Raw genomic sequence first — 23,464 nt, forward strand, 5'->3', positions numbered from 1 at the left:
TTCAGAGAGATTCAGATCAACATAATGAACCCTCACTTTACAAATTCACAGGCTTTACTGTGATATATGAAACACGTGCAGAGTCTCAGCCTATCCTACCTGCTTCCTGTCACAGAAAATGATTTCTAATAATAATAATTACTAATTTAAGAAAATACTTTTTCGATTAAATTGATTGACAGTGCTCACACATGTTCACTACAGTTCTTGTTTTGAACCACTAGATGTCAATAAACCTTCATTTTTATGGTGTGAAGAATGAAACTATATTCCTGATGTTTCACAGTTTAACATTTTTTCATATTTCAGACTTTCTGCAAGTATTTCACAATAAAAAAAAATATTTTCATACTTTTTTCAATTTGAAGGGCTAAAACACTTTCCATGTGAAATGATGCAGAAAAGTCTGTTTTAGCCATAAAAAGAAAACAGATTTATTATACTATTATTCAACTTCTATGGATTTCTCATTCATTATTCTGCCATAGCTCAGCCTAGTAGTATTCACCTGTAGTAATAACTTATTGATTTATAAATAATCTCTATTCATTTCAATTTTATTAATGCAGAGCCAAATCACTACAACAGTTGCCTCAAGGTGCTTTATGTTGTAAAGTAAAGACCGAACAATAATACAACCCAGCCCAACCCCCTGTGAGCAAGCACTTGGCAACAGTGGGAAGGAAAAACTAGCTTTTAACAGGAAGAAATACCTGACAGAATCACACTCAGTGGCAGCTATTTCGTGTGACTGGTTGGGGGTGAGGGGAGGGAGACAGGACAAAGACACACAGTTATTAGATGCTGCTCCAGCCGGTCAGAGAATCCCCCGCCGCCCCGCCCTCTCCTCCCTGTGCAGCAAGCAGCAGGCGCACTTCGCAAACGGAGGGCGCCCTTACTCCCAGCAAATGGGCGGCAGAAAACCGATCGGTGCCTATGCTATTCCCAATATGCGCTGGCATGACATCGGGGCAGGATGAGTACAGCAATTTTTTAATTTTTTTTTTTTGCCCATGTCGCCTGTATCAAAAACCTATACTGCATAAGGGCATAAGGAAGTTTGTCTAATGACACCTGTTGTGGATAGGCATAGCTTTGGGTCACGTGGTGTCTGTAATAGTGATTGCTATATGACCTGTTCACGTCCCGAGGGAATTTTTGTGAATGAGTGGGTGATGGGGGAAGTCGACTTTTGCTGACTGTTCAAGTTTAGAATGTTTTTGATTGTTTTTTCTACGGATTTTAAGGATTTGATAACAAATAAAGGAGTTTTAACCTGGTACTTTGACTTACGTTTTAAACAGTGGGCGCGTCAACATTATTCCCCTATTCAGCTGCTCGGCGACTCAAAGGCTTGACAGTCGCCAATAAAACCTTTACAAACCACCCGATTGTGGTTAAAAGAGAGAGAAGCACAACACCACCTCCATCTCACTTCCTTTCATGTGAACTGCTCTCACTATCAGGAAAACAAAACCTAATGTTCTAACATAACAGGTCATCACTTCATCAATCATTGTCCATTAAAGCTCTCTGATTCTCCCCATGAAAGGGAATCAAAGAGCTCATGGTTAATAAAATCACATTCATATTTACTTCATATTAGATATTAGAGCTTTGATTTAATAGAAAAGCCTCGTACTGATGAGTGAAGAGGAAACCACAGTCACAGAGGAGGAGGAAGAGGAGGGTGTGCATAGAAACTGATCACTTATAAACTTTTAACTTACCAAGTGTGAAGATGGGGGAAGTTTCTGTGCTGTGGCTGCTCTGTAAGTTCCCTCTGTTTCTACAAAGTTTAGTTAAAGTTACTTGCAAAAGGGAACAAAAACATGTCTCCGAAGAATGCTTTTAGGGATGTTTGGCTTTGTTACGATTAATTTGTGAGACTTACTCAGAAAGGTCGTAATGATACTCCTACAGGAAGTTTGCATGATTTTCATTTTAATACATTTTAATACTGTTACATCCTGCTAGGGCCGTAACAAATACAAACGTTGAAATTGTATTTAAATTCTCTTTACGTTTGAATCAATTCCTTGTTTTCAGCACTTTTTCTCCTTCCTTTGCTGGCTTTTCTTCAGTGTTTTTTTTTCACTTTGCCCTCTGATCACTTCGTTAAACCTCTCAAATTAAAAACTAACCCAAGTGTCATTTGTCTTCAGTCCTGACCTCACTGCTGATCTACACGACAAACCAAGGTCAGTGAGCTTCGTCTTTGTTAGTAAAAACTTAATTTAAGCATTCAGGTGTTGGTTTAAGGAAAAGTTTTCATTATTATTACTCATTGATTGCATGCTTAAACTCTCATTTCATACAATCTGCTTCACCCCGATGCTTCACAGGGCAACATGATGGTATAAAACATGAAAAAGGTCAAACTCGTGTTGTACCAAGAGAAAAAAATAAAATAAAAGGAAAGAAAACAAACAGCTACAAAGGGAGGAGATGGTTTTAACAAGAGCTCCCATTGGTGGCCTCACTGATAATGAAAGCAAAAAAGGAGGAAGTGACGCTGTTACAGAGACAAACAGACAGTGATCGGAGCATGAGAGTAGAAAATTCATCAGCAGGTGACCAGAGCTTGTTCATCTGTGCAGTCTGGGACTATAAACTGTATATAAAAGATGGCTGAAGTCAAATGGAACAACAGTATGTTAATGATTAGTGAACTGTTTAAAGCTTTAGTTTTAGCTTCAATCGGGAACATCGTACTTAGAAGTGACCGTACTTGGGTGAGAGGTCAATGCTAAGCTATTGGCTAATGCTAGCTAGTTAGTGCTAAGTGACATCCAAAGAAAATTCTAAAATTTCAATCACTAAAACTGGAGCAGAGACATCTTATATGTGCTTTTAGAACAATTAAAAATTTCACCTCCACTTGTCAGTACCATTAAATAAATATAGCAGAAGTAGTACATTTATTTTGTAGTACACATTTAGGTTTTTATGATTAACTGTATGCAATATTTTCTTTATATAAATAAGTTTTTATTCATTAGAATTATAAAGACAAACTGTTAACTGTTTGGTAAAGTCAAGACATTCATTTAAAAATGTGTTATGAATTAAGTCACAAGTAGATTAGAGTTGAGATAAGAATCTGTTCATATGGTCTTAATGTTTACAGCCAGTGGAGTAAAGGCATGAAGACAAAAGCCTGGAAAGGTTGGTGCTTCGAATTGGAAGCATTTGTTATTTATTAGCTCTTCTAGCTAACAGCAGCAGGCAACTTTTTCTCTCCGACTTGTGGCTTTTGTGGTCCTACAGGCGATTCTGTGTCACTGTGTATGCAAGGTAAACATGGCTGTGTGTAAAAAAAAATATTGCCTTGCTAATGAAATACCTCTTAGTTTTAAACCTAACACAGGTAATTAAACATTGTTTATTTTGAATGAATTTCGGCACTGCCAGTAATCCCAAATAGAGTCCTGCTAATCCAGATTTGATAAACCTTAAAAGTCTGTACCTGGATCAGTGTGATTGCCAAAACTGGATCACTTACATACTGTTAAAAATTCAATATTTACGGTGGAAACTTGCTTGACCTTTGTGATCAGTGCTCAGGTTGACAGTTTCTCATATCCAAGTATTTTTTCCCTGTTTCATTCAGTTCGTCTGACTGTGAACCCAAACAGCTCTCAGTTCTTCAAAGAAAAGTCTGTGTCTCTGAGCTGTGAGGGGGCCGAAAACTCTGCTGGATGGACTCTGAGGAGAAGCACACTTGAAGGACAGAGTCACTGTGGAGATGGGTGGGGAAGATGGTCCAATTCTTCCTGTAAGATCAGCATGACGCTCCCATGGGACAGTGGAGCTTACTGGTGTGAGTCCAGAGAGGGTCCCATCAGTAACATGGTTAACCTGACAGTCACTGGTAAGCTGAGTGTGTGGAGTTAGTGTTGATGAAGCTGTGTGTAAATGGATGAAATGCTGTAGTTTGTCTCTGTGTTGAGGTGGATCAGTGATCCTGCAGAGTCCTGTCCTCCCTGTGATGGAGGGAGATGACGTCACTCTGCTCTGTAAAACAAAGACCACTCCCTCCAACCTCCCAGCTGCTTTCTATAAAGATGGCGTCTTCATTGGGAGTGAGACTACAGGTCACATGACCATCCAGCATGTTTCCAGGTCTGATGAAGGCCTCTACAAGTGTGACATCAGCGGTCATGGAGAGTCTCCATCCAGCTGGATCACTGTCACAGGTGAGGAGCTTCACTCTGATTTCACCTCTGATTTCATCCACATATTCACTGAACAGGTGGGATTCTCTCTGCAGGTAATCCAATAACCACAGTCCTGCCTACATCTACACCCCCACCACCCACTTTTACATCCCTCACCCCTGGATCAGCTTCACACCCTGATGCCCCCTCCCTCCAGCTTGAGTTCAGACTGCCTTTCCACCTGCTGGTGTTCTGTCCATACTTCATTGCCACTGTCCTCATGGTGTCTTTATGTCGACGCAGAGCCAAAGGTAACACTTTGATTCCCCTCGAATATTTTTAAAGCTCGATCTGGGGTTAACTTATTCAACAGGCGCTCCTTGTTTCTTTGGTAACAGCACCACCTACCTGCACTGGACAGAAGTTGCCTGACGACTTGTTTGACTGACCACTGAGCATCAAGTGTGAGATGCAGCTTAGAAAAGTCAACATAGACTCTTTGTACAAAGATATGTCTGCTTCCTGATCTTCCCCTGTTAGGTCTTAACGTCAGGCTTTTTCCATAAATCCTTTTAAAAACATTAATAGCAGTTGTTTTTGTTGCTTTTCACTCGTAAAATTTCTTAAATACATTCTTAGGATCAATATGTGAATCACCAAGGCGAAGGCGAATCATTTCTCACTCACCATTGATAACTCCACAGTTTTCCCTTCTCCTCAGGTTAAGAGCCTTGGTGTCATCCTAGACAGTTCACTTTCCTATAAATCTCACATCAGTAATCTCACCCTTTCTGCCTATTTCCATCTACACCACATTAACAGATTACGTCCTTCTCTTTCCACCCAGTCTACGTCCATTCTAATCCATAGTCTCGTTCTCTTCCTTCCTCCTTCATTTACTATAGTAATTCTCTCTTACCTGGTCTCCTCCAAAAATCCCTCCAGAAGCTTCAACTGGTTCAAAATCCCTTCTACCAGCACATCACCCCCATTCTCCAGGAATTTCACTGGCTCCCAGTGAAACTCCGGATGGTGTACAAACTTCTTCTGCTCATCTTCAAGGCCTTTCATAACCTTGCTCCTCCTTATCTTTCTGACCTGTTAAGCACCTGACCTGCCTTTTTTCCGCCTCACCTCCATGGGAAGCAGAGCTTTCAGCTGCTCTGCTCCCAGGCTGTGGAACTCTTTACCCCCAGATATAAGAAACATTGGTTCTTATATCTCAGCTCAGAACCCGTCTGTTCAAATCTGCATATTCACTGTGAATCCACTGTTTGTTCATTTTATCTTGTGCTTTTATTTTATTGTTCTTCATTGTGTCATTGTTCTATTATGTCTTTTATCCTATTGTGCAGTGTCCTTTGGTGTCTTGAAAGGCACATTTTGAATAAAATGTATTATTGTTACTATTATTGTTATTATTATTATTATGAATACTTAACCTCTCTTTTTTTTAGGATTTATATTCAGTGCTCTTTATTGGCTCTTTATTGGCATAAAAACAATTACGTTTTCAATTCAGTTTGATTAATGCAGCACCAAATCACAACAAAGGTTGCCTTTAGGTGCTTTATATTGTAAGTACAATGAATGTTCTCTGTACAATAATACAGAGAAAAGAGAGAAAACCACAACAATCAGATAACCTCCTATGAGCAAGCAATTTGGCGACAGTGTCGCTGAGGTTAGTTCATAGACTGCAGACTGTTAGACTTGATGGATAGGATTAACAACCTGTTAGCTGCAAATAATCATGTGCAGTTCTGAAAGCAGTCTATGAACTAACCTCAGCGACACTAACTAACCTGTTTAGCTATTGTTTCTCATTTCCTTATTTGTCGTCTCCTGTGTTTGAGATCTAGTTTCACTTCCTCATTTTCATGTGCACTCAGAAAAATTATGGTTCTTCAGATGTCTTCATGGTTCTTTAAAGAACCATCATACGTCAAAGAACCTTTTTATTTTGTGGATGGTTCTTCAGCTATTACAAATGGTTCTTTAAAGGTACTGACGTATGTTACCATCAGTTCTTTGCCATGGTGAATCATTAGAAGGAGAGTTTTACTCTTGGTTTTCTTGTTGATGGTATGTGGGTGGATTTCTAATTATAGTTTCTTAGGAGACCAATTAAGTAAACTCAAGAAATGCTTTAGGTTTCAGAGTCTGTAAAGCTCAGATTTGCTGATTAAATATGCTGCACATAGATAATGTTGGAAACAAGACCTGTCAAAGTTGAGGGAGGAAGGACAGCACCTGATTTTGTTGATGGTTATAGAAATTAAAGGTTATTAAGGTGGACAAACTGATAAGGTGATCAGATTTATTGGCACCTGTCAGTAAAGACTGAATCACTGCGTGACAGAATACTGTCGTATCCAACAACACCAGCATTCAGCTGAATCTGAGACCATGGCAGATGTTTGAGGGGTTGGTTTTTGTTGAAACAGTGGAGTTGGTCTGTTTTGTTGATTTGAGCTGCTTCTCTCCATCTCCCATATCATTCATTGTTTGTTCCATTAGAATAGGGGAAAAAATCAAATAAAGGGATGATTAAAAAACAATCTCAGTTTCTTTCAGTTTTTTTGGTTCAGAAGCTGATTTGATGTAAGATAAGAACCCATTAAAATACTGTTGGGTAACAGAGTCAAAGCAGCTTACAAAGAAGCCACTGGACTTACTTAAGTTTCTTGAAGAACTTTTCGAAAAGCTTCTTCTTCAGTTCTAAGACTAAATGGTGGAGAGTCTGATCTATATCGCTACTTTATTTTACATGTAGATCAAGCAGTCAAATATTTTTTGACTGCTTTGCCTTCCCATGCTGCCTTTGTTCGCTTTTCTCTGTCATTTCTTTTCATTGTCATGTCCCTGTGTTTGTTATTCCTCACTTCACTACTTGTTGTTTTGCTGTGGAGATGAGTTTTTATGTCCTTAGTGATTTGGTACATTGGAATAGCCACTTTTCCTGGTCATGAAGTCAAGGAAATGTGTGAAGGAGAACTGATAACTTAGGAAAAGGGAAATGTGGTCCAAAAGGAATCCGACTGGACTGATAAACTCAAATTTCAGGTTTATGATGTAAAATGCAACAGGTCTCCTCTGGATAGAGCCTGTGGCCCAGACCCAGTCTGCAAGACCACACACAGTGCCAAATGGATCCAAATGCAGGACCCCAGAGACGACACATGAACTTAAACAGCTTTATTCCTGAGAACCAAAACTAAAACTGGGGACTCAGAAATACACAGGATCATGAGAGGATGGGCAACAGGGGCAAACACAGATGGAATAAATTTGACAAACGGAACAAGGGAAGCAAAACTGAAATTAACACACATGAGACGAGGTAGCTTCATGATAAAACAATAAGTGACACTCACACTGAGACCCAGACAAAGACAAAGACATGCGAACTTGACAAGAGGACAGGTAACAAGCAGACATGAAACACATGACAGACTGGGGAGATGAGATGAGACACATGGAGAGCCACACTGGAACAGATATGGAAGACGAAACACAGAGACACCACTAACAGAGTGAGAGAGAGGGACGCTGAGGGCGAGGGAGTGTGTAAGGAGTGTGCTAAAGAGACGACAACTATAATAAACGGGACATGACAACAAGACTGACAAACACTGCGGACAACATAGAGGGAAACGAAAACACTAAGAGAACTAAACCGGAAGCAAGAGGGATTAACACAATCAGAAAAACGAATAAATGTAAGAAAACTAAACTAGGAAATATGAGTCACTCTAGAAACATAACACTAATGATTAATCAAGATTCAAGAGGTCCACAAACACAAAGGAGTGGATCAGTGACCCAGGACCATGACAGTTTCCTTTAGAAGACTTTATAAGTTATCTGACAACACAACCAGAACACAAACAGCCTCATAAGATTACAGGTGAAACAATCCTTTTTACTTAATGACATGTAATGTTATTTCAGCAACATGATTATGAAGTGTTTAAGCTGTGACTACTAGAGATTACATCATTTACAGTTGATGACTCTCAGTCAGCTGGGAGTGAGGTCAGGTGTGGCCCATTTAGGAAGGTCAGAGTCAAACTGGTACATCTGTTTCACAACGGATGTGATCATTCTCAGTCCAAAGGAAAGGCTTATGTCCAGGGATTGACCTCCTCAGACTCATCAGATGTATTTTTGTCCACTAGTGGATCTGTATGGTCCTCAGGAAGAGGCTCATCCATATTGCTTTGCTGTTCTGGTTCTTCCTCATCTTCAGCAAAGATATGATCCCCATTTCATACTCATCACAAACATCATGACTTTCACCAGAGCATTTTATAATTTAGTGAAATTCTATGTTTTGTGTCTTCTGTTTAATTATTAGCAGCCATCACATTGCCAGCTGTGTGACACCTGTTTTTGACTCTGGTACAGTTGTTTTTGTTTGCTGCTACCTCCTGGCAGCTTCCTGTCACTGCTCAGTTTGTCTGAAGCTGAGCAGCTCCACAATGAAACACAGGTCAGTGTTTAAAGATGGATATTGGATGGATAAATAATTTCCCCCAGGGATCAATAAAGTATTCTGATTCTGATTCTGATTCTGATATTTATTGAATAAACTGAAATTCATTTTATTAGTCATAATGCTGATTTCCGCTCACACTGGGAATAAAGTGGGTAAGAGTTTGACTTAAGTAAAATTTTGTGACTTTAAGACATTTTAGGGTGTGAAAAATATGCTGCTGTGTTCATCCGTGTGTTATTTAACTCACCACCAACACACTGACAACATTGAGAAATCATGTGTAGCCATTTTATCACAATATAAGATTTTTAAAACATATACATTGCAGATACTCTTGACCAGTGTTGCAAAGATTCTTCATATGCTGTTAACCCAAAAATACCCTCGATCCAGCTGTGGTGAGTGTGAGCAACCAGGTACATGAGACAGAATGACTCTGGTGGGAAAAATGAATCGGGAGCCATGATGAGATGTTCGCAATGTACATACACTGCTTTGCCATTTTCATGTTGTTGCAAGTAACCTGGTAGCACACACAAACTTTCTACCCCAAATGCTGTCTTAACACAGGCAACAAAGGTAAATTGCAAACTGTTTTAGTTACTGGACTCTAATCAAATGAAATGTATTTAACTGGTATAATTCAGTTAATACCAGCAACATTGTCCTTAAAGATTAAGAATTTAAACAATTGAGAGTCACGTGGGACCGCCAAAGAAGATGGCCGCACACTAGAGGCGCTCCTAAAGCCTGTTGATTAATGTTCTGAATCTGGAAACATACACTCCAGCTGTAGTCGGAAGTTGGACACCCTTTGTGGACTTTGAAGCTTTTCAAGGATTACCGTCTTTGGAAAATGGCAGGTAACAACAGAGCAAACTTTTTTAAGGGAGCTACCACGAGGAAGAAGCAAGCTAGCATTAGCCTCGCTCCGGAACCACCCGAAAGTGCATCTGCATCTGAGGCCGCCTCTCCAGTAGTTGAGGGTGGTATGGGGAGCGAGAGCAAAAAATACATTTTTGAAGAAATTAAGAAGATGAACGCTACTCTTCAGGTCGTAGCAAAAGATGTCACCACTATTAAAGAGGCCACTAAAGAATTGAAAGATTCGGTGGAAGATATAAAAGTGAGGTTAGGGGAGGCGGAACAACGTATATCAGACATGGAAGATGCCAGCATGCTTACCGAGGCAAAAGTGGACAAATTCCAGAAGAGGATGGACGCGTTGTGGTCGCGAGTGGAGGACCTTGAAAACCGTAGCAGGAGGAATAATGTACGGATCATTGGACTCAAAGAAGGTGTGGAGACACCCGGGAACGTGGACAAATATGTGATGGCGATACTGGCCAAAGCATTTGAGCTTTCTGGAAGTGAATTTGAAATTGAACGTGCCCACTGTTCCCCGGTACCAATGCCGGAACCTAACGAGCCTCCCAGGGTGATACATGTCCGCTTTCTACGTTCATCTGCTAGGGAGAAAGTGCTTCGGGTGGCCAGAGAGAGGCGTGGAGTCGATTGGCAAGGCTCCAAGCTTTCCTTTTTTGAAGATATTACAAAGGAGCTGGCGGAGAAGAGGAAGGCATTCAACCCGGTGAAGAGGCGTCTTCGGGAGCTACAAGTGAAGCATAGGCTGCTGTATCCTGCAACGCTCGTTTTCACGTGGAACGGACAAAAGAAAGCATTCAAAGACGGAAAAGAGGCCGAGAAATTTCTGCAGGAGTCGACTTAGAGGAATGCGGGACATGATGTAACAGATCGGAGTAGTGTATGTGGAATTTAAAATAAGGTAACAAACAAACAATGGGCACAATGGGGCTGCGGCGGTGGTGCTGCTGTCGGATGATTAGCGTGTCTCACGGACCACAAGCAGTTTGGGGTTTCAAGCTAAAGTTAGTTAGGCTTGGGTAGGAGGGGAGGGAGGGGGCGCTTAGCAACGTTGTTCTGAGTTGCTATGCAAAGAAGGGTGTTGGTTTTGTTCAGGTTTGTTTGTTTTTTTGTTTTTGTTTTTTTAATGACGGCTAGTTTGATAAGACCAGATGGGTTTTGTAATATTGAGTGCCTATGCATATATTTGTGTTGTGTTGTAAAGCGCACAAGGTGTGCCTTACCCCATTTCTGTTAGAAAGCGATGAACAGGTATACTAAAATAATATCGTGGAACATAAACGGATGTGGGGACCCAATCAAGAGGAGGAAGGTTCTAACATACTTAAAATCTAAAAATGCAGATATAGCGTTTATTCAGGAATCCCACATTGCGGGGGAAGAAGAGGCGAAAAAGTTTAAACGAGACTGGGTGGGCTCCGTTTTTCATAGTTCATATTCGAGTAAACGAAATGGTGTATTGATCCTTGTTAATAAGAAATTGAGCTTCGTGTTGCTGAAGAAGTATAATGATGACGAAGGACGCATTATATGCTTGGAGGCCTTAATTAATGGGGTTCGAACAGTTTTGTGCAATATTTATGCACCTAATAAGGAAGAGCCAGTTTTTTTTTCACAAAATTAATAAGATAATAGGGGATCATGTGGGGCAGGTGATATTGGCTGGGGATTTCAACCAGGTGATGGATGGGATAATTGATAAGAGTAATCCCAGGGGTACGTCTACACCCAGGGACAGAGAGGCTGTTCATTTACTGACAGAGGATCTTTGCTTAACGGACATTTGGAGGTTAGTTAATCCCAGTTCAAGGGAATACACGTTTTACTCCAACTGTCATAAAACATATTCGAGGATAGATTTCGCCTTAATATCAAAGTCTCTGGTCGATTCAGTCGTAGACTGTGAGATTGGTGCCATTGCTATTAGTGATCATGCCACAGTAGAGTTGTAAATTGACTTGAACACAGATAGAACGAAGAGGGGCCGCTGGAGGCTTTTATCGAAGTTTACCGGAAGCCCACACACACGGACCAGTACCTCCTGTTCGACTCCCATCACCCTCTGGAACACAAACTTGGAGTAATCAGGACCCTACACCACCGGGCAGAACATGTTCCCTCTAAGCCTGAAGGAAAAAAGAAGGAACACACACATGTAAAGGAAGCACTCAAAACGTGCGGCTATCCTAAATGGGCGTTCTTAAAGTCAGCAAAGAGGCACAGAAAAGAAGACCAGACACCAGCGAGGGAGGATAAGAAGGACAGACGCAACAACATTGTCATCCCCTATGTAGCCGGTGTATCAGAAAAACTCAGGAGAGTTTTCTCCAAGCATGACATCCCAGTGTATTTCAGACCCAGCAACACGCTCAGACAAAAACTGGTTCACCCGAAAGACAAAACGCCAAAACACAAACTTAACAATGTGGTGTATGCTGTACAGTGCAGCGAGGAATGCCCAGACCTCTACATTGGAGAGACCAAACAGCCACTTCACAAGCGCATGGCACAACACAGAAGAGCCACCTCCACAGGACAAGACTCAGCAGTCCATCTGCATCTTAAGGATAAAGGACACTCTTTCGAGGATGCCAATGTTCACATTTTGGACAGAGAGGACAGATGGTTTGAAAGAGGAGTGAAAGAAGCCATCTATGTCCACTGTGAGAGACCATCTTTGAACAGAGGCGGGGGTTTATGACACCAACTCTCTGCCATCTATAATCCAGTTTTGAGATCCCTTCCCAGACGCCTTAACGCCCACTCACATCCTGGGCCATCTGATCTCAGGAATTCGCATGATAAGGTGGGGCCAGGTTTCACAATGAACTCACCTGAAACTCTGGCTGATTGGGACCCACGCCCAGTTTCACATCTTGGCTCAGGCGATTAGAGGATCATCAGGGGGTCCTTTTGTCCCTCTGTGGGGGGTCACTCCCACTAGGTTTAAATCTGGGACTCTCCACCATTTGACCTTAGAACTGAAGAAGCTTCTCGGATGAGAGGTGAAACGTCTTCAAGTAACTTAAAGAAGTCCAGACGCTTTTCTTTGCAAGCTCGTTTGACTGCTCATGTTTGTTTGCATACTGTGTTCAGGAGGCTTGCCCCATCGTGATCATCACTAGAACATCAGTTTCTGAACAAAAAGTGATGAAACACTGGTTTTTAATCTCATCCTTTATGTATTTATTTCTGTCTGTTGGAAGAAACAATAAAGCAATGAGGGAGACAGAGCAGCTCATCAGCACAACTGTGACCAGCACTACTGTCTTCACAACACTCAAAGACAACTCTATAAAATTTACGAATAAATTCTTTACAAATCCTACCATGTGGATTCATGGATTTTTTTTTCACATTCTGTCTCTCACAGTTGAAGTGTACCTCTGGTGCAAATTACTGACCTCTGTCATCATTTTAGGTGGGGGAACTTGCACAATCGGTGGCTGACTAAATACTTTTTTGCCTCACTGTACGTATTTGAGCAGCTATTCCCCACCAAAAACCGCTCACGCCTCACAGACGACAGCTTACAGTCCTGTGTAAAGATAAAAGTGACTTCGTACAGCCCCGGTCTGCTGACGCTGTGTGTAGAGGTTCATGAGCAGAAGTCCCATTGGAAACATATCACGGCAGACCCGACGATGTTTAATAATGAAGAACATTAAAACATTACTGTTGGCCACATGTCGGCAAAGTTATGTGACATTAGTGATGTTTGTACTTTCAGCGTCAGCTTGGTTTTTAAAGCCTTTGCTTTAAAATATACGCCGTTAGATAGTCGACCTCAATCTTACAGAGAATGTGATGATTTTATGGATAGTTAAAGTCAGTCATATATCCACAAACACAACAAGCTGAAAGTCAGTGATGCTGCTCGGTCTGCAGTCCTGAATATCACGGCACAAGCAGGATTCACTGCACTGTTAATGTTAGCTATGTTATATTGCTGCCTCTGTTCGGTGGTGTCGAGCCAAACGGACTTTAACGTGTGTTTGAACGAGCTGACAGTTCAAACTTAATACAGTATGCTCGGATATAAAGCCTGACGGATAGCAGATGGTCAAGATATTAGTGGCACATACGACACGTGAACATGGGTATGCTGATATACTTATTTCATACATTTATATCTCATAAATTCTTTTTATGCATCTCCCACATTTATTTTGCTGAAGGTGGCATTTAGACTTTTAACAGTGGTTGCACTTTGTGTTTGTCTGTGTAGGACAAGTCCTTCGAGAAATGTCAAAGGGTATCATCACGTTGTTTCCATACCTGGCTTATCCTAGGAGCAGGTTTGGCTATGTAAGTACAAGCTTGGCTATGGGTTGAGTAATACTGAAGCTGGGGGTTTTTTCGCATGTCTTCCATCTGTGCTGCATTTTATATTAACTCTGATAGTGGAGCTATCAGGTAGCTCAACTGTAGATGCCGCCTCTGTATCCACCCCTCCTGGGTGTGGAGAGTGGAGCGGATGTACATAAAGAGAGACAGAGTGGTGTCCTCACAGAGACACCAACAGACAGATCTGTCCAAGTACTGCAGATCCACCAGATAGCCTCCTGAACATCAGCTTTCATCCTCCATCAGAGCTGCAGAAGGTAAGATGAGCTGCGCACTTGTACTCTTATTCTTCCTCTAACACAGGGGTCTCAAACTGAAGTGCTCAAGGGCTGGTGACTTGAAACATATCCATGTGTCCCTGTTGCAACACACCTGAATGTAATTAGTAGGTCATTGGCAAAAGTATAGAACTTGACTGCATGCTGAAGTGGCAACCCCTAACGCTACTCAATTAAATTTAAATAAATGTAAGTGTTTGAAAAATTGTACTTCTAAAAGTACTTTTATTGCACCATGTTCATTCACTCATGAGCTGCTGTAACATGAATCAAATGGCTGAATTTCCACCTCAGCATGCAGTTAAGTTCTATCGAGTCTGCTAATGACATACTAATTGTATTCAGGTAAGTTGCAACAGGGACACATTGAAAAGATTCAATACACCGACCCTCGAGGACTGGAGTTTGAGACCCCTGCTCCAACAGGACTGCTCAGCTGGCATAGATACCACACATCAATTTTATGCCTGTTAACAAGCTGCATAAGCTGGACAATACACATACAGAAACAGTTTGAGATCAACATGCAGCTCTGAGGCCTTATCAATAGATATAACAGATAAAGTTAAGGAAACACGAACATAAACTTTAGATTTTTTTCATTTCATTTAACTATTTATTTTTATCTTCATTTCAAAAAGAAATTCAGTGTTTTTGGCTCATAGTAATCACTCCTCTTGTGCTTTTGTCCTAATTGGATTGACTGTAAGATACTCAAAACCTGTTATTGTGATGACGTCCTGATCACTTTTAAATCACCTTATACTTATTCTCGTATGGCTTTAAAAGCTAAGACCTTTTTCTTTCTTCTTTACCCAAAAACTAGGTTTGCAAGTCCTTGAATATCAATGGCGTCTCAGATTACCCACATTTTTCTTTACAAAAGACATCAACTTATTCCACGAGTGTCTGGTTACCAAGGTTTTTCAGTACCAGGAATCCCTGTCTCCTTTGTTTTGTTCCATGTTATTAATTAATAAAGACATGCTTCAGAACTCTTAAGCTGCATCTTTCAACACTTACTAGAGCATAGGGCAAACTGTATTAACTTAATGCTTTACTTGTGAATAGAACACCTTAAATCTGTGCTGAATTCATATAGAACATTTATTGTGTGAATATCAACATTGCTATTTTAAATATTATAACATTTACATTTAACTACTGATTTTATCTACTGTTCTGATTTTATCTGTTTTGATTTTATATACTGTTGTTTGTTTGTTTGTTTGTTTGTTTGTTTGTTTGTTTGTTTGTTTGTTTGTTTGTTAATTAGTTAGTTAGTTTATTTGCTTGTTTTAATCAATTTTAAATCATGCTTTTTATTTGTTCTTGTTTCTAATGTCTCTGTAAAGCACTTTGAATCACCTTGTTGTTGAATTGTGCTATACAAATAAACTTGCCTTGCCTTGCCTTGCCTTATATTTTTACTACGTCTTGATGCATGCTCAATCATCCAGGTAAGTAAATCTCCAAAAGTTGATTCTGTTCATCTGGACGTAGCGTTTTGTGGGAGAAACGTTTCGTCACTCATCCAAGTGACTTCTTCATTCTCAACTGACTGCAGGTTTCCCCAATCGCATAAACAGTGCATTTGCATAATGACTGAAACCAGCCCACTGAAGGAACAATGGGCTGGGAGGTCAGTTCCTTAATCTTTACTATGCAAATTCTCATGACCATTGATCAACAACCACTGACCAAAACCCACTGATCAATGGCCATGAGTACCATTCACAGAGAGTTGGGGAATGGCCGCAATCACAACATTGATTGTAACATTGTAAGATGGCGAAAGATGTACCCGTAGGCCCCCTCCTCAATTCAGAGATGGTGATCCCGTATGTGTCAGGAGCATCAGAGCAGTTGAGACGCATTTTTCTAAACATGCATTCTGTGGCTTTTAAACCCCAAAACACGCTGCGCCAAAAATTGGTCCACCCCAAGGATCGGGTCCCCCGACACAAACAGAGTAACATAGTGTACACTGTTAAGTGCCAGGAGGATTGCCAGGATTTATACATTGGGGAAACCAAACAACCTCTGGCAAAGCGGATGGCACAACACAGAAGAGCTACCGTGTCAGGCCGAGACTCTGCAGTCTATTTACACCTACAGGCCAGTGGACACTCTTTCAAGGATGAGGGTGTACACATCCTGGACAGGGAGGAACGCTGGTTTGAGCGCAGAGTCAAGGAGGCCATTTACGTGAAAAGGGAAAGACCATCTCTGAATCGAGGAGGGGGCCTAAGGGGACATCTGTCACCATCTTACAATGCTGTGATTGCAGCCATTCCCCAACTCTCTGTGAATGGTACTCATGGCCATTGATCAGTGGCCATTGATCAGTGGCCATTGATCAGTGGGTTTTGGTCAGTGGTTGTTGATCCAAACTCTTCCATGGCATGCATTTTTAATTTCTCTTTGATATTTGGGCATATTGGGGCCCGATGAATGTAAAAACAAAGAATTACCAGATTTTTTTTTTTTTACCTTATTTTTGTTTTTAAGAGAAATCAGAGCCACATAAGGATATTTGTTTAAAATTTTGATAGAACAGTAGCAGTATAGTGTCCTCGTAAGTGGATATCAGGCCCTTGTAGAGCAAAATTGAGTATTTTGGTCTAAATAACCCAAAATGTGATGTCCACGTATGTGGACAGCAGGTAGGAGGTTAAGGAACTGACCTCCCAGCCCATTGTTCCTTCACTGAGCTGGTTTCAGTCATTATGCAAATGTACTGTTTATAAGATTTGGGGAAACCTGCAGTCAGCTGAGACTGAAGAAGTCACTTGGATGAGTGACAAAATGTTTCTCCCACAAAACGCTACGTCCAGATGAACAGAATTAACTTTTAGAGATATTTTTACTACATTGTTGTCTTAACCAAATTTTGCTTGTTGGGAATCTTCCACATTTCCATTTTTGTTGGTACCAAATTCTTCAAAAATAAACAGGTTCGTTCAAACTTTAGATGTCCATTAAATGACTCAATAAAACTGTAATACTTTTTTAAGCAGAATTAAAAAGTGACTCCTATCACCCACAACCGCACTGTATCACAAAGACACACACAAGTTATTACGCTCGAGGCAAATAGCAAACTGTACACATCAAAAGGAAATAATGTATGGTATTTATCAGTCCATATATCAAGTCACAAATGATTATATTTTCTTCTTTGGATGGTGAGGGTTTCAAACATTTAGATAAACAAATGGAAATTTACAGACATTTCATCCACCTTGTGGGATGATGTACAATATTAGGATGAATACCAAGTTTTGATGATGGGAGAATGGGATTGTGACTTTCTATCCAATCAGAGATATCCAACTACGTGTGTGGTGTGTCTTACAGCTCAGTCGCCTGATTGGCTCTCTGCAACATGCTCCACCCCCTGCTCATCCTGCCTCTTCTCAGCTTGCTGACAGCAGGTAAGCTAAAACAGCTGGCAGTCAATTAAAAGCCATTTGGGGGTGACATTTAGTTTGTGACCGGCATTTTTTTTCCTTAAAAGAATATTTGATCTTTGTGATAAAATAGGTTGATCAGGACCTGACAATAATGTGTGATATTTTGCATGTGTGTCTGTTATGATTATCTGGGTCTCACACAAGCACCAAAATCACTCCTCATCAAAAGTTACCTCAATCATTTACCTTTGATCATTCTCCATCTGAATTTATACTGAAAGTCATGTCCTATTCATGTATTTAGGAGATCTTCATTTACCCTGAAAAAAATCTTAGTGTCTTACTATTCATCACTGATTGAAGTAAATAAGAACAGCCCTAGGTTTGTCTTCAGCACGGTAACCAAGCTGACAAAAAGTCATTTATGTTGAGCAAACCATTCCTTTAACATTAACTAGCAAGGACTTCATGAATTTCTTCACACAGAAAACCAATCAAGGAAAAAGTATTTGTGACAATTATGTACAGCTGCTTTCAGTACCATTTACCATCCACTGACACTGCTCTGTTTTGTGTGGTCAACCACTTCATGGCTGAGTTGCAGTCACTCCCTATCGCAGGTGGGATCCTGTCAAGGTTACATGAAACAACCAAACAAAGTACATTACAAAAACCATAAATAGCAACCCTTAGACCTGCGAGGTCATTCAGCCTTTAACCCCACCAACCATCCTGCAAATTTTAAACAACAACTTAAGTCCTTGGTAAATACAATGCTGGACACCCGAATGACTTTAAACAGATATATAAATACAATATACTCTAGGTCCTAGGGTATATTGTATTTATATACGTAGGTCCTAGGGTATATTGTATTTATATACCTAGGTCCTAGGGTATATTGTATTTATATACCTAGGGCCTAGGAGTAGTGATGGCCAATTTAAAGCTGAAGCTCTGGTGTAAGTGTCAAAAAAATCAACTCATTGTTTCAGAAACACTGTGTTGAAGCTTGGTTTGTCTGAACAAAGTGATCAATGATGTCCGAAACTTCATTCGGCACGTCACTGTCAATTCAGCTGTATAGAGTGGGCAGTCCTAATAAAGCAGTGCATTCGAATTTGTAGATTCACGCTGCTCTTCATATTTGTGACCACCAGATGTCACCAAAGACTGTACTGAACAGCTTCTAGTGATGAAATGTTTTTCAATACAAGCTTAAATGCATCAGAAAACTTAATTTGGCCATCACTACCTAGGGAATATATATTTCATAATATTTTACCAGGGTAAAAAAGTATTGTGATCAGACAGAATTAACTCTGTCTGATCACATTCGGTCTGAATATGGTCTATCCTTAAAGCATAAGAAAAAGGGTTGTATGACTTGTGTAAATTTCACATATATCAGTGAAATTTGCTTGAGGTAAAGATGACTTCTTTTCATCCTTCAGGATATCCCCAAAGTGTCGATCCTTGTTACAACTACACTGTGCTGAATGATCAATGGCGTTCAACAAACAACACAAACACTCAGGACCTACACTGTGATCAATCTATTAACTGGCAAGGCTGGTACCGCCTGTTTCTGGGGAGCTCCAATGCTCGTATTCCCGAGAGGTGTATAGACTCAAACAGGTGTGGAACCCATGCTCCTCTGTGGATAACACAACCTCATCCCTCACAGCCAGGTGAAACTGTAAATCGCACTGTGTGCAACAACTGGTCTGGAAGCTGCTGCCAGTTTCCATCACACACCATCCAAGTCAAACTATGCTATGGAAACTACTACGTCTACAAACTTGAGAGGCCATCTGTGTGCCACCTTGCGTACTGTGCAGGTATTGTTGCCCTCTAAGCATGATCACACTGTAACAAATTCATCTTTTTCATCCTGCTGCTAAATTCAACTGTTCAGAAGGAAAATGCTCTCAGCTTTACCGCAGTACTCTCACTTATTCATTTATGTATTGACTGTAAACAGAGGTGAACACAACAACATCTGCACTTTCTTCAACCACACCTGCTCCAATACCGCAGACCTCTACAGCCAATCAGGTCAGGCTCACTTCTACAACAGCAGTGAGCAACAGTGCAGCAGTGGAGGGGCGCATCCGCCTGGTTGGAGGAAACAGCTCGTGTTCTGGCAGGGTGGAGATCTTCCACAGTGGGCAGTGGGGGACGGTGTGTGATGATTTATGGGACCTAGTGGATGCTCAGGTGGTGTGTAGACAGCTGGGCTGCGGCAGGGTCGTCTCAGCACCAGCAAATGCTCAGTTTGGTCAGGGCACCGGACCCATCTGGTTGGATGATGTCAGTTGCTCAGGCAGTGAATCAAATCTCACTCAGTGCCAGCACTTAGGATTTGGATCTCACAACTGTGGACACTCTGAGGACGCTGGTGTCATTTGTGAAGGTAAATTTGTGCAGCTGCTTACACTGAAGTCCCACTGCTTGATTATATGTCCAGGATGTTTAGCTGACAGGTTTGCAGTCAACGATTATGATAGCTTTGACTTATGTTACACTGTTTTGCCCACAAGCTCTTTCACATTGAATATTTTATTTACAGACAATATCTTGGAGCCTTACTGTAAACCCAACAAAAAGTCCATCATTTTCCATTTAAAATGCAAATTTGGATGATTTTTTACTCTTTACAGGCTTTGCACTTGAACCAACTCTTCTTTCAGCTCTTTGTGATGGTAAATTGGGAGGCTTTTGAGTTTTCGTTAAAGTGGGACAACACCAAAATAAAACACCAAAATGCAATGCGTTTCCACAGCTCTTGATATTGCTCCACTCAAATATATGTTATCCAACATGTACCTGCTTTTACAGGCTCCGTGAGAATCATATTCTGGAGACGTCTAAGTAACAATATTTGGTCACAATCATACTTGCACCTGGTAGAAACAGGACTTCAGGATTAAATGCTTAAACTTTATCCATTCTAGACTACATTTTCACTGTGGGTTCTGCAACTGATACACAGCTGCATGAAACATAGTTAGTGGGTCCTCTATAACCTTACCTTATGTCCACAGGAAGTCCCTCTTTCTGACTGTGAGCAGCAAAATAATATCCAAGACTTAAAACACCCATGTGACTGCATTAAATGCCCTGATTGCTGGACATGTGACATGCACTGAAATGTTATGGCCCTGTGTTGTGTCCACATACTATTGCATTTTGTTCTGTAGATGCATTTACTAGAAGCACTGGAGGGCGCTAATGAATATCGTTGTTGTTGTGGTACTTGGGAAGGAGAAAAATAAAAAAGGAGTTTTCTCCGGTGATCCTCTGTTCCTACATGCTCATGTGTGTTCATGCCTGCTGAAACAACACCATGTATGCAATACATAAATTGTCTGTCTCAGCAAATCTAACAATTTTATATCCAGCAAAAAGTCTTCTTGATTTTGTTTTGACACTAACAGGGTAAGCAAGAGCACGATGAACGAGATCATTAATCTTCTTTTGAGAACATATGCCTTTTATTTTTTATTTTGTTTATAAATCCGTAAATTGAGCACTTTACATGCATATTAGACTAATTCATATGGCCACACTGTTGGAATTTACATTGTATTTTACAGCCATTTTTAGCTGTGGACCCTGGTTTCAAGGCCTCTCCTTGTGGGTTTTCTCTGGGTAATTCGGATCCCTCCCACAGTTCGATGACTTGCTGTTCCTGAAGATAGGTGAACTGGTGATTCTAAAATGTCCGTGTGGTTGTAAGCCCTGTGACTGACTTGTGACCAGAAGAATCATCTTTTACATTTGCTGTTGTTTTAAGATTTTTTTTCTCTTAAATTGAGGAAGAGGCGATGCGGAAAGAAGCACCGAAAGGCTTGTTTTGAGTTTATTTGACACAATAAAGTGGGTGGAATGAATGTTTCAACTATTCTTTTAAGATATTTCTCACATGTCTAAGGTCGAGATATTATGTCACTTGATTATAGTCTGGATTTTTTTGAAATTAAATACTTTTTTCATGCCAAATATTTAGATGTCAAATCTTTGCAGTGTTCATACCAAAAACTGATTGTATTGAACAAAAAAAGTTTGGAAACTAAAGAGACAATTTAGTTAAAGATATGCACAACAGAAATCTTTAAGACCGGTACAAACACGCTGTTTCATCCCTGCTCCTTCAGTCTGCATGTCGAAGCTTTCTTGGCCAAGACATTGAACCCAATTTGTCCCCAATGCATCTATCAGTGTGTGTGATTGTTTAAAAAGATGACTTCTTTTCATCCTTCAGGATATCCCCAAAGTGTCGATCCTTGTTACAACTACACTGTGCTGAATGATCAATGGCGTTCAACAAACAACACAAACACTCAGGACCTACACTGTGATCAATCTATTAACTGGCAAGGCTGGTACCGCCTGTTTCTGGGGAGCTCCAATGCTCGTATTCCCGAGAGGTGTATAGACTCAAACAGGTGTGGAACCCATGCTCCTCTGTGGATAACACAACCTCATCCCTCACAGCCAGGTGAAACTGTAAATCGCACTGTGTGCAACAACTGGTCTGGAAGCTGCTGCCAGTTTCCATCACACACCATCCAAGTCAAACTATGCTATGGAAACTACTACGTCTACAAACTTGAGAGGCCATCTGCGTGCCACCTTGCATACTGTGCAGGTATTGTTGCCCTCTAAGCATGATCACACTGTAACAAATTCATCTTTTTCATCCTGCCGCTAAATTCAACTGTTCAGAAGGAAAATGCTCTCAGCTTTACCGCAGTACTCTCACTTATTCATTTATGTATTGACTGTAAACAGAGGTGAACACAACAACATCTGCACTTTCTTCAACCACACCTGCTCCAATACCGCAGACCTCTACAGCCAATCAGGTCAGGCTCACTTCTACAACAGCAGTGAGCAACAGTGCAGCAGTGGAGGGGCGCATCCGCCTGGTTGGAGGAAACAGCTCGTGTTCTGGCAGGGTGGAGATCTTCCACAGTGGGCAGTGGGGGACGGTGTGTGATGATTTATGGGACCTAGTGGATGCTCAGGTGGTGTGTAGACAGCTGGGCTGCGGCAGGGTCGTCTCAGCACCAGCAAATGCTCAGTTTGGTCAGGGCACCGGACCCATCTGGTTGGATGATGTCAGTTGCTCAGGCAGTGAATCAAATCTCACTCAGTGCCAGCACTTAGGATTTGGATCTCACAACTGTGGACACTCTGAGGACGCTGGTGTCATCTGTGAAGGTAAATTTGTGCAGCTGCTTACACTGAAGTCCCACTGCTTGATTATATGTCCAGGATGTTTAGCTGACAGGTTTGCAGTCTACGATTATGATAGCTTTGACTTATGTTACACTGTTTTGCCCACAAGCTCTTTCACATTGAATATTTTATTTACAGACAATATCTTGGAGCCTTACTGTAAACCCAACCAAAAGTCCATCATTTTCCATTTAAAATGCAAATTTGGATGATTTTTTACTCTTTACAGGCTTTGCACTTGAACCAACTCTTCTTTCAGCTCTTTGTGATGGTAAATTGGGAGGCTTTTGAGTTTTCGTTAAAGTGGGACAACACCAAAATAAAACACCAAACTGCAATGCGTTTCCACAGCTCTTGATATTAGCTGACAGGTTTGCAGTCAACAACTATGATTTTTTTGATTTATGCTACATGTTTTACCCACAAGCTCTTTCTTTTTTGGACATGAATTCAATCATTGTATCTGTTCTGGTTTTTTGATAATTATTTACAAAATAATACAGATGTTTATTTTTAATTAAAATTTTAAGGCCTTTTTGACATTTACAGGCATTATATTTGAACATAAATTGTATCTTAAGAGATAATGATTTAATTTAATATTAGCTGCATGAAGAGAATTAAAATCGA

The 23,464-nt window shown here is 40.7% G+C and overlaps 2 protein-coding genes across 4 annotated transcripts; both read left to right on the forward strand.

Moving 5' to 3' along the window:
- Window positions 1–1,564: 1,564 nt before the first annotated feature.
- LOC146578929 (low affinity immunoglobulin gamma Fc region receptor II-like) lies at window positions 1,565–6,042 on the forward strand. 3 transcript variants are annotated; one of them, XM_085269450.1, is made up of 6 exons: window positions 1,565–1,772; window positions 2,166–2,201; window positions 3,614–3,874; window positions 3,954–4,199; window positions 4,274–4,471; window positions 4,559–6,042. In XM_085269450.1, the coding sequence occupies exons 1-6, from the start codon at window positions 1,742–1,744 to the stop codon at window positions 4,606–4,608; spliced, it is 822 nt and encodes a 273-aa protein (XP_085125576.1). In that variant the 5' UTR covers window positions 1,565–1,741; the 3' UTR covers window positions 4,609–6,042. The 3 variants fall into 3 exon arrangements, with proteins under 3 accessions (XP_085125576.1, XP_085125577.1, XP_085125574.1); XM_085269451.1 differs by lacking the exons at window positions 1,565–1,772; window positions 2,166–2,201 and adding an exon at window positions 2,279–2,652; XM_085269448.1 differs by lacking the exons at window positions 1,565–1,772; window positions 2,166–2,201 and adding an exon at window positions 2,279–2,573.
- Window positions 6,043–17,559: 11,517 nt separating this feature from the next.
- On the forward strand, window positions 17,560–23,125 carry LOC146578930 (scavenger receptor cysteine-rich domain-containing protein DMBT1-like). Its single transcript, XM_085267864.1, has 6 exons — window positions 17,560–17,608; window positions 19,042–19,428; window positions 19,572–20,003; window positions 21,855–22,241; window positions 22,385–22,816; window positions 23,064–23,125. Exons 1-6 carry the CDS (start codon window positions 17,560–17,562, stop codon window positions 23,123–23,125), a joined length of 1,749 nt encoding a protein of 582 aa, XP_085123990.1.
- Window positions 23,126–23,464: the final 339 nt, after the last annotated feature.

This window comes from Mchenga conophoros, linkage group LG3 (assembly GCF_057382185.1).
Source record: "Mchenga conophoros isolate Kocher_MC1m ecotype Shallow Benthic linkage group LG3, M_conophoros_male_GT1.1, whole genome shotgun sequence".
Lineage (NCBI taxonomy): Eukaryota > Metazoa > Chordata > Actinopteri > Cichliformes > Cichlidae > Mchenga > Mchenga conophoros.